This window comes from Alligator mississippiensis, chromosome 3 (assembly GCF_030867095.1).
Source record: "Alligator mississippiensis isolate rAllMis1 chromosome 3, rAllMis1, whole genome shotgun sequence".
NCBI lineage: Eukaryota > Metazoa > Chordata > Crocodylia > Alligatoridae > Alligator > Alligator mississippiensis.
This window is the reverse complement of record NC_081826.1, coordinates 39,059,279-39,073,246: the sequence shown is the minus strand read 5'-3', so window position 1 is coordinate 39,073,246 and position 13,968 is coordinate 39,059,279. Positions and strand designations below refer to the sequence as shown.

The 13,968-nt window shown below is 38.5% G+C and overlaps 1 protein-coding gene across 2 annotated transcripts in view; it reads left to right on the top strand.

Annotated features, from left to right (window-relative positions):
* The window catches only part of VPS13B (vacuolar protein sorting 13 homolog B), an 877,527-nt gene that overhangs the window by 790,870 nt on the left and 72,689 nt on the right, over positions 1 to 13,968 (top strand). For both annotated transcript variants that reach the window (XM_059723846.1, XM_006263597.4), the window contains 2 exons: positions 7,305 to 7,486; positions 9,581 to 9,930. In XM_059723846.1, coding sequence (XP_059579829.1) covers positions 7,305 to 7,486; positions 9,581 to 9,930 — 532 coding nt within the window. The remainder of the gene's footprint in view (positions 1 to 7,304; positions 7,487 to 9,580; positions 9,931 to 13,968) is intronic.

Here is a 13,968-nt window from a genome sequence, read left to right as displayed (position 1 = left end):
ATAGAGTCTTTAGTAAAAAAGGCTCAGCAGAAATCATACCATCTGGTGTGGCATTATGGACAGTGGTACCCTAGAGGCAGCCCCAAAATAAGAGGGGTCAGAAGCAGAATTAAACTTTTCTGCACATGCCATATGAAGGGTAAAATAATGATCATTTCTTCAAAGTAACATTCTGAAACGAAGCAAAGAAAAGAAACCTGAGAGTAGAGGCTCCATCAATTTCTAATCATTCCAGTCATGTTTTTGTTTCTTATGTAGTCACACATATTTTATGCTCTAAATAATAAGTACTTCTGTAATTATTAATATAGTATATTTATATTCATAGAACATCAAAAATGCCTTAGCAGAAACATCTTCAAATCTAAGATACCATAAACAAATACAAGCATATTTTAATAATGCTTAAATGTTTACTTTATAAGCAATCTTGTGGAAAATTATGATCATGTTTCCAGCTAAAGGTTTTGGTTTTCATTCAAAGTAGTTAGATTCAGTGGATTTTGATCTGTAATGACCCAGGTTAAAACCTGTAATAATCCTGGACTAGTATGACCCAGTATTTTGAGTCATAATTTAAATGAGTTAAGGGGTCTTTAACTTTTCTGAGCGGATATTTTCTCATGTCATGGTTTGTCACAACCTTTTTGCTTTAAAGAATTACACTGTTGAAACAGCAGGAATAATTCAGGTCATTCCATTTTGCCATGTATTTAGCCAGAGCAGCCCTGAATTTGTATGATATGAAATTATCATATGTGAATATATTGTAACAGCATATTTTTTAAATGATCAACTTTCAGAATTCTGGTAGTCCTGGGATTTGGAGAGAAAGGGTGAAAGGTTCATTCAGTAAGATCAGAATCAGTTCTGCTTATACTGATATTCTTTCTACTTCCATTCTTCACTTTTTAACACACCCACTCGGTGCATCATGCCTGCTCTGAGGCATAGGAGTTCACTGTGCCTTTTACCTCAGTTAATAACTTGCAGTCAGTTTCTGCTATCTTCATATTCCTGGAGCATGTTGGAAAATCTGACCTATGATTTACTTTTTGCAACACCACAATTATTTGATGACCAAATTTTAATGATTTCACAATCAGAGGACTATTTATCTCTTTCCTTATTCTTAATACTTTTACTTCATTTGGACTCAATTGAATAAATTAATGTTTTTGAGTTATCAGATAACTGTTTTATTATCTAATTGTATCTGACATGTAGTAGGAAGTGGCTTGAAGGTTACAAAATGCAGGTCTCAAATTCTTATTACATGCAGTTGATTTCTGTGCTCCACACATGGTACAAGAAAAGTATGGGAGTCTTGAAGGTCAGACAGAGAATTTTGCCTTGTTTGGCTTAACAAGTTTGCTACACAGGTATGATTATTTTTTTACAAATATATTCGTGGGGTAAAGTTTAGGGACAGAGAAGAGCTTTTAAGGCTAAAAATCAAGATTGTCATAAAAAATCAAATAAATAGGTTATGAACAAATTTAGATTGGAAAATATAAAAAAAAAATCTAACCATTAGAAGAGTGAATTTTTGGAATGGTCTTGCAAGCAAAGTATTGGATTAATGAGCCTGAATTGTGTTAGGATCAAACTGACAAGTTTATGGAAGGGAAAATTCGATAGAACAGAGTTTTCTTAAATCAGTAATTAAGTATTTGCAATCTCCATTTTGGGGTGTAGAGGTAATTTTCTTATAGTGTAGTAGGTCTCTGGTGATCTGATATTTCAGGGCTTTTGCTGGTCTCCTTCAGGAAGAATTGTTTTCCTCTTATGAATGCCATGGCATGGAATGGTGGAAGGGAAAAGGGGAAACAACAAGGCATTGGACATTGACCACTACCCACAGCTAAGACTTAAGGATTTTCAGTTGGGGTGTTCATGATGCTCTTTATGGTACTTGTAAAACTCAGAGGTTCTTGGCTAAATGGAGTTGCTCTTTCACTCAGGGTCATGCTAAATCCTCAAATTTGTAGTTAGGAAGTCATTTTCCCCATATTCAGATTGACAAGGATTGTCTTCCTCTGTGGCATGGGGCATTGCCGTCTCCTTAAGATTAGCTGAGCCTACATTAAACGATTACTTTTCTGGTACACTTGTCAGTAACCTTGTTTCCTGTCCTTTCATCTGTGGCTTAGTGTTTCTGATATTTCTAGTTTTGTGCCTTGTACTTATGGGTGAAGTTTAGAATTGGCAACTTTTAGGAATCTTTAGTTAAATGCTTTCCTAAGAAGGCACAGTTCTAGATTGAATGGCCTAGGGTCCCTTTGAGTTCTGTTCGTAAAGGGTACGTGCGGACATTACACTTAGATATGCTTCAAGAAGTATTCAGGCATAAGCTAGAAAGAGTGATCCAAATTGGCCATATTCAATAACTGAAAAAAAACTCTTAAGCACCTAGGTTCATTAGGTGCCTCCATTTTGACCTGAAAAGAACCTGAGCACAGCAGCCTGAAGCTAGGGGCCTGTTCAGAAGCAATCCAGACCAGTCACTAGACCTGTCTTTCTCACTTATCCTCTCTTGCTCTGCCCAATTCCTTAGGTGAGCTCAATGTACACTTAATGACTCTTGCATGCTGGGAACATGCATGCAGCTCAATACAAAATACAACTGTATCCCTCACCCCTTTTCTGTTGAAGCAGGACACTAGACAGCCAAGAGTACAATGTTCATGGAGCGAGATAAAGAGCTTGCACTAAGGACATGACTCTGTAGCCAAAGGTTTATACTACCCACCTGAGAAGACAAAGTTCTAGGTTTTTGGCCCCTACTGCCACTATTAGTACATAGCGACATTATTGCACCACTTAGTCCCCTGGCACATGTTACACATAAGACATGATTAACTATTATTCTTTAATCATAAATCATTGCATAGTAAATATATAAAAAGCCCAGGAAGCCACCAAGAGGCAATGTGACACTGAGGCCCAGTAAAGAGGGCACATCCCTGGGCATAGGTGACTGGTGCCTCCTGAGTCTGGGGGGGGCACCTTCAGAAGCTGGAGGCTGTGGTAGGAATGAAGCTGGGGAGCACCTGCAGATGGCAGCAGCAGGGACAGAGCTAGGAAGCACCCACAGACACTCTGGCAGTGACAGGGATGGAGCTGGCGAGCACCTGCAGACGCCATCAGCAGCGGGGATGGCCCTGTCAGAGGGGGCACGTGTTCCCCCCCCCCAGTGGCTCCCCTACCAGTTGCCTATGTACCTGGGAACAAGGAGTCCCAGATTTTTGTTTACGCTGCCAAGACTGCATGTGCATTTTACATTAGCCATTGTTCAAAATAATCCTGGTAGCAGGGGCTGGAACCCAAGAGGGTGCTATATCCATGAGGCTAGAGACTCACTCACTCCCTTTTACTTGGTTACCATTTTACTGTTTGAATGCCTGCCTATCTAGCTGGAGTGTTAGGATACTCTCCTTGGAAGTGGGTGATGTAGGTTTGAATTCCCTTACAGTGCACCTAGAACTCACATCCCTGACTTCTTGGGCAAGTGCTCTTACCACTAATTATCGGGCCAAAGGTGGGCACTGGCATCCTGCCATTGTTGTTTAAGAGTGAACTCCATGCTGCTGGAAGTAAGGGTGTTCTGGTTCACATAGTTGTCTCCTCTCTGAGCAGTCTGCAGCCTGATGGAATGGAAGCAGCTTCTTTGCAGCCCTGAGCCTGATATCTAAGCTTAGTGGAGGAGTTCAGTCACAGCCTTGAACCTGGCATTTCCTATTGGCTAGCTGTTAGTGCTTCCCTGCTCAATGACTTAGGGTGGAAACAGACATCACGTTTATGCTGCTGTAAAAATTTGTATCACATCACAAAGTGAAAGCAAACAGATGCCCATGCCTTCTGTCATGCCACAAATGCTCAAATTTGTGGCCGAACCAAAGGTAGTAATAGACTGGGCCACTTTATTGTGGCCCACATCTTTTTGTTTAAGGTGAGAAAGCATGGGCACTTGAGGCAGGGGCTCTGCAGGATTGATGAGCCTGGTCCAGCACGCCTCAAGAATTCCCAGTCAGGATTAGGCCCTTCAAGCCTGCCACTTACCCAGGTGTGTCCCTCCAGAGGGTTCCCAGGCACTGCAAACACAGTCATTTTGTGCTCATCCTGCTGTACAGAAAAAAACTCACTCTTCTGCTCTAGCATACTACTATATTTACCCAAATTCAAGACAACTTCAAATTTAAGTCAACCCCTCAGTAATTAGATTCTATACATGGAAATTATAAATGTGTTCTAATTAGTAGAAGGTCATGTTAAATTCATTCCCCTCATTCCTGTGGCTGGAAAAGCAGCTGCAGGGGGCCAAACCCCACCCCTTGGCCCTCTGCTCCTTTTCCTCTTTGCCTGCCTGCCCTCCCTCCCTCCTTGCCCCCGAGCTGCTCCCCTTGCTGCCTGCCCCCTGTCCTGTGCCCCCTATGCCTCTGGATCAGTCAGCACCAGTGGTGGCCCCAGCTCAGCCTCAGCCCAGTCTGACCAGGGAGAACTGGTGGTAGCCTACTCCAGACCAAATCTAAGACTTGGTATGCTGGGGACTAGCGGGGTCTGCAGGCAATGCAGTCTTCTCTGCACCCCCCTGAACCAGACATGCAGGTCTCCCCTGTTCCCCCACCCCACCCCTAGCCTCCCCCATACTCACCCTGTGACCCCCTTCTCCTGCCAAACAACCATCCTGGCTCAGGAGAGGCTGAGCCACCACCTGCCCTAGGCCAATACTCAAACATAAGATAAGGCTTTTTTTCCCCCATGCTGGTTAGGGAAACCTTGTCTTGAATTCAAGTAAATGTGGTATTTTTCCCTAGTTTATAAGAATGAATTCCATCACTCTTGGATGGTTGGTGGTGGCGTTGGTTTGAGCAGTTTGTTCTATTCATTTGGTGATCTGGTGGTCTTTTTCATATTAAAGTGGTTCTACATGATTAGAACCTTTAAAAATGTTTTACTCCTGACATTTTGAATTCCATACTATTACCCCACCTGGTCTATTCTTTGAAGGGCAAGGAGATCAGAGAAAAATATGGATAAATTACTTAAATTACTTCCCTGGTATGAAGCTTCCAACACATGTCCTCCTACATCAAACATGTCACGTTGCCTTGCAGTTATTATTATGATCAGGGGTGGCAAACAAAGACCCTAGAACAGTAGACATCATATAAAATAATAAATAAGAAGCTGAGTTATATGAATTTTGCTTTTTTTAAAATACTCTTGTAATAATAAATGAGGAAAGAAAAACTTTGAGTCATTAGTAGGATGGTTTCCTAAAAAGAAAAATGTTTGCTTTCAAAGAAACTTTGAGGCACTCTTTAAAGGCTTCAGACTACATTGCTCTGCTTTTTACCACAATGAATAGTAACTTTGGAGAGAATGCCTCTTGGTGGTTACCCAGGACATGGATAAATGAGTTGATTTGGTTATTATAGTAGCAGTAGTAATAGCATTTAAATTTATATATACAGAGAGGGTCATAAATTAAGAAATATTCAAATTACATAATTTTTAAGGTTCTGAACTTTTTCATTCTTTTCTCTCCCTTTTTTTTTTAAATGCATCTCTTTTGCTAGAACCAGGTATGCCAAAAGATCACAAGACACCACATTCTTACAATATTGCCAGTTCTTCTGAAATTACAGATCAGCATTTAAACTTTGGGCATTTAATCTGAATGGATTCCTAAGCTTTCACTTCACTTCTCTCTTTTAGTCTACTGTAGTAGTAACTAGCTTTTGCCTAATGCTTTCTACATTTTTATTTTACATCACTTGACAAAGAAGCATCAGTGTCCCCATTTTACAGAGGTGAAGACTAAGGCATATATTGAAAGTAACAGAGCCAAAAAAACCCTTGATCTCCTGACTCCATTGCACTAAATCACTTAGAGTTATTTATTTCCAAAAATGCCAGCTGGCATGATAGGAATCAGCTGTACTGCAGATGGTGTTTTTAACACTGGCAACTGCAATAGTGAATGTGCCTGTGACACTTAACATTTCCTAAATATTAGGGAAAGAAAGCTTAGGGAATCCACCATAAATCAAATAGGAGCTCTTCCTCTCCTCCCTTGCCCTCCCTATGCATTATATTCTGTCTTGTTCTGTTGCTAATTAACATGTCTTGAGTTAACCTTTATTAAATGTGTGGCACAAGCATGTTTATCTAAGGTGTTCAGGAATCCCAGAATTCATCATGTCCACAAGTCCATAGTTGGCTTTAAGTTCCTTAAGAAAATGTCATGGTAGTTATTTGCTATGAGATGGGATGATATTTAAACTTGTGTGTGCACACAAATATTTTCATTTAAAGCATAAGTACAGATGTCTGCACCTGAAAACTCTGGGCACACACATGTTCACAGCTTTGCAGATTCATACCTGGAAAGCTTGAAAGTGTGGCTCTATACACAACATATTGGTTACATTTTTGGAATTTGCAGTCCAGATTTTGGTCACAATTTTTATATCTTGATTATTTTCTAAATTCCAACTAACATGAATTATTGAAGATGTAGTTAAAGCTCAAAACAAAACCAGTATTTAACTGTGGACAGAAACTCAGAGCTTTTGGTCTCCAACGAAACCTAGGATTTTTAACCCCCAAACTCTAAGTGCTAAATAGCTAAGAGAATAGGAACAAGTAGTATTAATGATAGATTTGATTTAAATTAGAAAGTTTATTTATACTTGTATGGTGTCTTAGCAACACTAAATGATCGTGATGTGGTGTTAGCTGTTCTCAAGAGACTGCAAGATAATTCTTGGAAATAATCATGGTGTCAGGAATTGCTGCTAGCAAGAGAAAATCCAATGAGATGGCATTTTAAATGGTACAGTTATTGCATCATAATAGGTGTCACAGGGCTTTGTGCTGAACTTGTAATAGTGCAGAGATTTGTCAAAGGCTTTTTTTTTAAGTAATGTCTTGAAAATGAAAAAGGACAAAAATGATGGCAACTTACTTAGTTAACACTGTACGTAGTTTAACAAGCAGTTAAACATAGCTGTCATATTTTGTTGTTAATTTCTGTAAGCATAATTTGCCTATTTTTGTGATTCATGTTTCAGGGAGTAAAATGAATCCAGTCTATTGTAACATCAAAATTGTTTGACTGAAATCTTGCTGCCCAGTTCTTCTTGAAAATATATATATACACCAACTTTAAGTTAACCATAAATCTAAACGATGATTTTAGCCATGTCAGAAAACTAGAATAGCAAACAGTCAAATTCTGCTATAGTGATAAAAAGTAGAAATTACTGAACTAGTACTTTATTATTTATTTCCTACAGCTCAGAAAGTGAATCTGGCTCACAAAGTGCATGTGATCAGCTTGTAACTCCTACAGCATTAGCAGCCTGTACCCGGGTTGACTCCTGTTTTACTCCTTGGTTTGTGCCTTCACTTAGTGTTTTGATCCAGTTTGCTCATTTGGAACTCCATCTCTGCCATCATCTTGATCAGTTGGGCACAGGTAGGCACCTCATTACTCATAATATTAAAATGATATAATTATGATTTACTGGTTTTAATCATCATCAGTTTGCCTTTTATAGTATTAGTTTCCTCATTCAAACAGCTATCATTCAAATAAACTACTTCTAAGGCTGACCAATGGTAAAGATTTCAGTGTCAAATTCATGACTTCTGCTCTGTGGATTGATAGCATGCATACCAAAAGCAGTGTGACTGCCTGGTCAGCTTCCTTTCTTCATTTGGGAATAAGTAATTGTAGAAGCAGTACAGATTTCTGAGCGCTGATTAGTGCTAGCAGGTGCCACTTCATTTTCAAACCATCTTACAGCATCAGTTCAACCTTTTAAATTTTCCACTGTTTACAGGACTGTTGAAATGATAGAAGATTTTTTAACCTCTTGAAAAAGTTCTGAGAACTGCAGATTTAAACGTTATTCTAATTATGATTACTTTTTGAACTACATATGTTTTTATTCAGTGCTCTCTGTCATTGCATTAATGGCAAATATATTCCAAGAGATCTTTAGATTATTGTCTGATTTCAAATGCCAGGAATGTTTTCCGTGGAAGATGAGCAAATATCTTGGATAACTTTGAGTGGGACAGCTTTCTTCATAAATAGTTCTTTGTTTCTTGCAAACATTAAAATATACCACTTATCCAATTTTACTGGCATCTTGTAAAATAATTTCAGTGCTTAGAATCTAGTAAATAATTTCTTCTACATCAGCAAGACCTAACCAGGACTTAAGTTTCTAGCAATTGTACTCTGGTTCTAGATGCAGGAGCTGTCAAATTACACAATGCAAAAAGCAAAAGTTAAATTAAAATCAAATACAGCTATTTCACTTTTCAGCAAGAATTAAATTGATGCTTCTAATGCTGTTATTTTTATTATCACACCTACAGGCCCTAAGTGTTGGGGTTCTCTTGTGCTAGGTACTATCCAAACAGAGCAGAAAACTTATTGAATCCATTATGCTTTTGAAAAATAAGGGCTTAATCCTGGAAGGTGCTCAACATTTTTGGCTCCCATTCAGCAAAGTTCTTAAATATATGCTCATTTTAAGCATGTGAGTTGTCCTGGTAACATAAATAGCAACATCTATGGGGCTATTCCAGTGCTTAATATTACACAAGTGTTTACGTGCTTTCCTAAATGCAGGCCACAGTGCTCAGCGCTCCACAAGATAGATAGAGCCCTTAGTGCACAGCATGAAATCCATTATATGTGTTTCTCAATCTTGTTTCTGGACTTTGTTTTGGTTTAAGTTTCTGAGTGATTACATTATGTTGCTTATGAAAGGGAGGGTAAGCTTGTGGTTTTGAATGCTCTGCTAATCAGAGCAAGGCTAGAATTTTCATTATGAAGCTTTCTAGTCTGCAGAACTGCAGTTCAACAAGTACAACATTGTCAGCATTACTGGTATGCGTAAGCTGCCATAAATATGAGTGCATGCTCAAGCACACTTGCACACATACATGCACACAGGTTTATGGAACTGTGGTCCCCACTTTGAATGGCTTACAGTGTAAGGCCCAATTCTTTGTTCTGTACTATGCAAGAAAGCAGTCTGGCTGACTGTATTCCATGCAGTGCTGGATTTTTATGTACATTTTGTCTGCCACACACAAGTTAATGTTAAGAGTTATGTTTTTGTTTAATAAATACTGGTTGTATATACACAAGAGACTATTGTGAAGTGGTTACTGTGCATTTATTTACTACTTGTATAATCAAGTACTAAATAAATGCACAGTTAACTGGAGTTACTGTTCAGTAGCATCAGTGAATGCCAGTTTAGTGATGCTACCATGCAGTAGCCTAATAATACTGCACAGTAGCATGTTAGCACTGTTGGTGCTGTGACGTGCTACTGCACAGTTAGTGTCTCATGTAGATGCGTCCATTATGTACTATCATCAGTAATTTTAAGTTTCAGGCCTTTTAGTGTCCCATGTATTTTACACATTTTGTTCAGGTATAAAGTTCTTTCCAATAGAAATAAACATGGAAAAGTATATATATTCCTGCAGCTTTCATGTAGTATTGCTATTGTATTATAGTTATATTTGTCCTCTTATTTCACAGCACCACCACAGTTTCTTCAACCATTTATCTCTGATAAAAATGTGCCCTCTGAACTAGAATATATGATCATTTCCTTCAGAGAACCACATGCTTATCTTCGACAGTGGAGCGATGCATCAGTCTTCCAGGAGATCCAGTTCTCAACTCAGGGTGACTGTAAACTTCTGGAATGCCGAAATGTAACTCTGCAGAGTGTCGTGAAACCTTTCAAAATCTGGGGACAGATTGCTATTTCTAGCAGAACACCAGAAAAATTGCTGGACTGCTTGGTGATGGTGGATCCCATATTCATAAACTTTGGGCAGTATGCAGTTCATTCCCTAAGTACAGCACTTCAAGCATGGCAGCAGGTATGCAAATAAAATGGCATGAAAGACATTGCATTTTGGCTGTTCTCATTAATTTAAATCAGAGTGAAAACTAACAGAATTTATTAAAAAATAGGCCAAGTTAGCAAAAACATATATTATAAGTCCTTTTGATATTAAACATCAACCCAAAAACATTGAAAATTAAGAGGAAATGTGTTACACTTGGGTAAGTCTAAGCTAACTGTGAGGCGTCCATGAAATAGAACGGCGGTATAATTGCAGTCAGAATTTGACTGCCAGGGTATCTTTGAAATATAAAATATTTAATTAATAATATAAAAGTCAATGTGTGATACATAAGACCACAGCTTTTTAAGTAGTATAGTGTATTGTTTCCAGCATCTACTACTTTTATCCTTACTGAAATTCAGAATTAGTCTCATATTGCATTGTGTACATGCAACATGAATGGTCAAGACCAGTCCCAGCCCAGAGACTCTAGCTTCTGCAATAACTTCTCAAAGGTCTGTGATTCCCTTCCACCAATACAGACCTAAAATCAAATCATTTTCTTTATCTGCCTGAAGACGTATGTGGAGCCTTGGAATTAATTACCTATCATGGCACTACAATAACAGGCCAAGAAAAAAGATGAAACATCTGTTTTATATCAAAAAAATCTTTTTTTAGGGGCATTCCATGGTTTTCTTGTTGCAAAGGCCATTCGTAAAACAAGAGCTAGTGTGATTTAAATCTTTACAGCTGGCTCAAATATCAATGCGAACAAAAATCTTTGTAGCTCCAATTTCTGTTTTTGTCATATTTTGAACAATGCATTTAATAAAAAACAAACACAGAAAATGTAAGAGAGTTTGATAGCTTGTTTAAACCCAGAATATTCTTGACTTAAAACCATCTAAAGACATGTGTGGCAACTACTGCAAAACGGCCTTTAGAAAGGTCAGTTTCCTCTTAGGATACAAAAGTCTCAGACACAGTTATACATATAAATAAAATATGGTGCATAAATATTTAAATGTTTTAAACCACATCAGAGTGTGAATGACTGACTGACTACACAGTGCCTTGAAGGAATATTCTGAGTTGAAAAAATGGAATTGTATATTTGATTAAGTAGAGCCATATGTCGCGTAGTATATTGCTGACAGGTACATTCTATGAATAGTTGGTTCTGATTTATACATGGATTTGGCAATGTTAACATGAGCCACAGGAGGATATACTTCTGTAATTGTTGCTGTAATTTTCTCGTTTCCTCTCATGTCAAGGGTACTTGCCACCATGTTCTGATGTGGTGGGTATCTAGCCCAGAGTATTCTAGATTAAAAACTTGCACTACTTTGAAATTAGAGGACATTTGACACAGAAGTGGGTTCAGAACTGCTTATTAAATTAATTGTTACCAAGATGTTATGTATGTGGTTTTACCTCCACAAGGGGGAGAAATGAATATCCCAGTGATACATATTGTTTGATGTGTGGTGTTCACATGGAGCACAGTGTAAATGCTGCCAACCAGAAACATGCATTTAATAAGCAGGAAAAGTTATTTGAATTCTCCACATATTTTTTTTCTGGATTAATATCTGAGACAAGTAATTTTGTACTCACTGGGCAGACAGACGAAGCATGAAGCAATTTGGCCTTGCACCTTTAGGTCAAGAGTTCAAAATTAACAGAACCCTCTGTCAGTGCCTGTGTTTGCTAGATATGGACTGACTTCTTTCTAATGATAATGAAAGTTTTTAAAGTAGATTAGGCCTAAAAAACACCAAGCACACAATTTGCTTTCCACTTCTAGGTCACATGCTAAAAACCTGAGAGGATTAGCACTTTTTTTAAACAGTTTCCCTTATTGATGTTGTGCTGCACTGTGTAATCTTTTATAACATGAAATCCATGTTTAAATACAAGCAGTAATAGTCTAATGCACGTCTGAATGCAAAGCTAAAAGTAAAAATGGTTTTAATTATCAAATTGCTGTATAGGGAAACTTAAGAGGCTATTGTTAAGTGATATCATATAGAGCGTATGGTGAAACAGAAAATGGATATTTTTCCCTGGATTTGAGCATTTAAACCTTTCCAAGTTGTTTCAAAACATTAGTGTTTCATGAATTCCATAGACGAAGGGTCAGCAGAGAGAACAGCTCCTCAAATACAAGTACCAAGTGAACACTGTTTGAAAAATGCAAACAGCTCTGTTGTGGTCATTGTTTAAATCTTTTCCTAAAGCCCTCAGATTGTATTAAAACTCCTCTTTTAACCATACAGAAACTAGTACAGCTTTTTTCCACTCATGGACCGGGTGGTACTTTGTTACTAGCAGATTGACTTCTATTAATTAAGAAATGGTCTCAAGCTAAAGGTCTCCAGTGAAGTTGATCACAGCAGTTACCCTATCTCTCTACCACAAGGACTGGAAGGGGAAAGCTGCGTGTAGCTACCATTTAAATTCCCAGATGATAACTTCAGTGCATGTAGTAAGCCTAGGCTTACGCTTCACTGTAACAGTGATGAAAATGTGTTGCCGTGTCTTGGAGGAACATGTGGGAACAGATGTGTGAACTTAGTGAAGGTCTTTCCTTCAGGCACCCACACAAAGTAATATATGCAAAATTTTTCCACAATTGAACAGTGGCTTGCAAAGCACAAAGATAATAGACGTGACCAGGCCTACACCTCTGTGATTTGTTTCCAGACCAGGGAATGCTTTGAAATAGTCGTTAGCTGGAAGATCTTTCTAGGTAATGAGAATCATCCCTCTGGGGCAAGGGAAAGCTTGGAGACCTATGGTACATCATTTTTTTTCCCCTGAAGAGGGTTCACAAAATATTGGAAAGCGTAGTGAATATGACAGGCTTTCCAGGCCTCCGAGATGGAAAATAAAGGTCCAGGAATGTTTTAAAAAAGATGCGAGTTATTCCCCAAAACTGACCTGACTCTATACCAGTTAATATTTTATTGGTTGGTCTGATTTGTTGTCGGATATCATTCATGTCTAGTGTCATACTTTAGCAGGAGTTTCAGGGCTAAATAAATCTATGCTGGTGCAGGAGTTATTGAAACTCCAAGGGACTGACATTAGGGAAACACAGACCAAGACCTATTAAAGGAAAGCACCTTTCATTTACAGCATGGGTTATGGAGCAATCCCATCAGTAGATGAATAAGTAGATGAATTACCACATTGCCAGCCAACTTTGGCATGTCGACCCCCCGCCTGGCATTATTCAGCACTGGTGCCTCTGTAGCCACCTGTAACACTCCCAGCATGTGCCGTGGGCTTTGTGCCACTGCAGTTCCCCTTCAGGTAAATTTGCTGTTGCTTGGCATCCTGTGTCCCAAGTTATGCAAACAGAATCCAGTTCAGCACAGCACTTACAATGCCCGTTGTATCAAATTCCTGAAAAGCACTGCTGTTAAAACCAGTAGATGCTGGTAGCAATTCTAGCATTGAAGACCTGTAACCACTGCCAGCATTTGATATCTAAGTGGAGTTCAAGCTATTGGTAATCTTTTCGCACTTTAGAAAATACATTAAGTTACTGTCTGTGGTAATTAAGCTCTATTTTAACACTCCATTAAGAAGACTGTAGTTGAAATGTCTTATGTTGCTGTTGTTTTAGTCTTCTGGTTACATATTTAACCAGAAAAATCTAGTGGATGTTTCCTGAGGGGAAAAAAGTTTTATAAAATTCCCTAAGGTCTTATCCAGATTTAACTATAACAACATACTGAGTTGGTTGGATTTTAAATCTGCCCTTTAAAGAAGAGCATTTCATAAAGCTGTAACAAGAAAATATATGTTTGTGGTAGATATATGGGTATGTGGGTATGGCAGCTTGACAATAAGAAGTCATAGATCCGCCATTAGAGAATGCCAAAATAAACTGTGCACTCTGAAGTGGCACTGCAAATGTCAGCCTACAGCCACCCCAAATCCGCTACTGAATGCAATGTATACAAAGGCTCTGTAGCGAGTTTCACTGCTTCCAAAAAGTGGGACTTTGACTACATTATTGATTAAGCTCTGTTTATTTTCATGAAAGAGGTG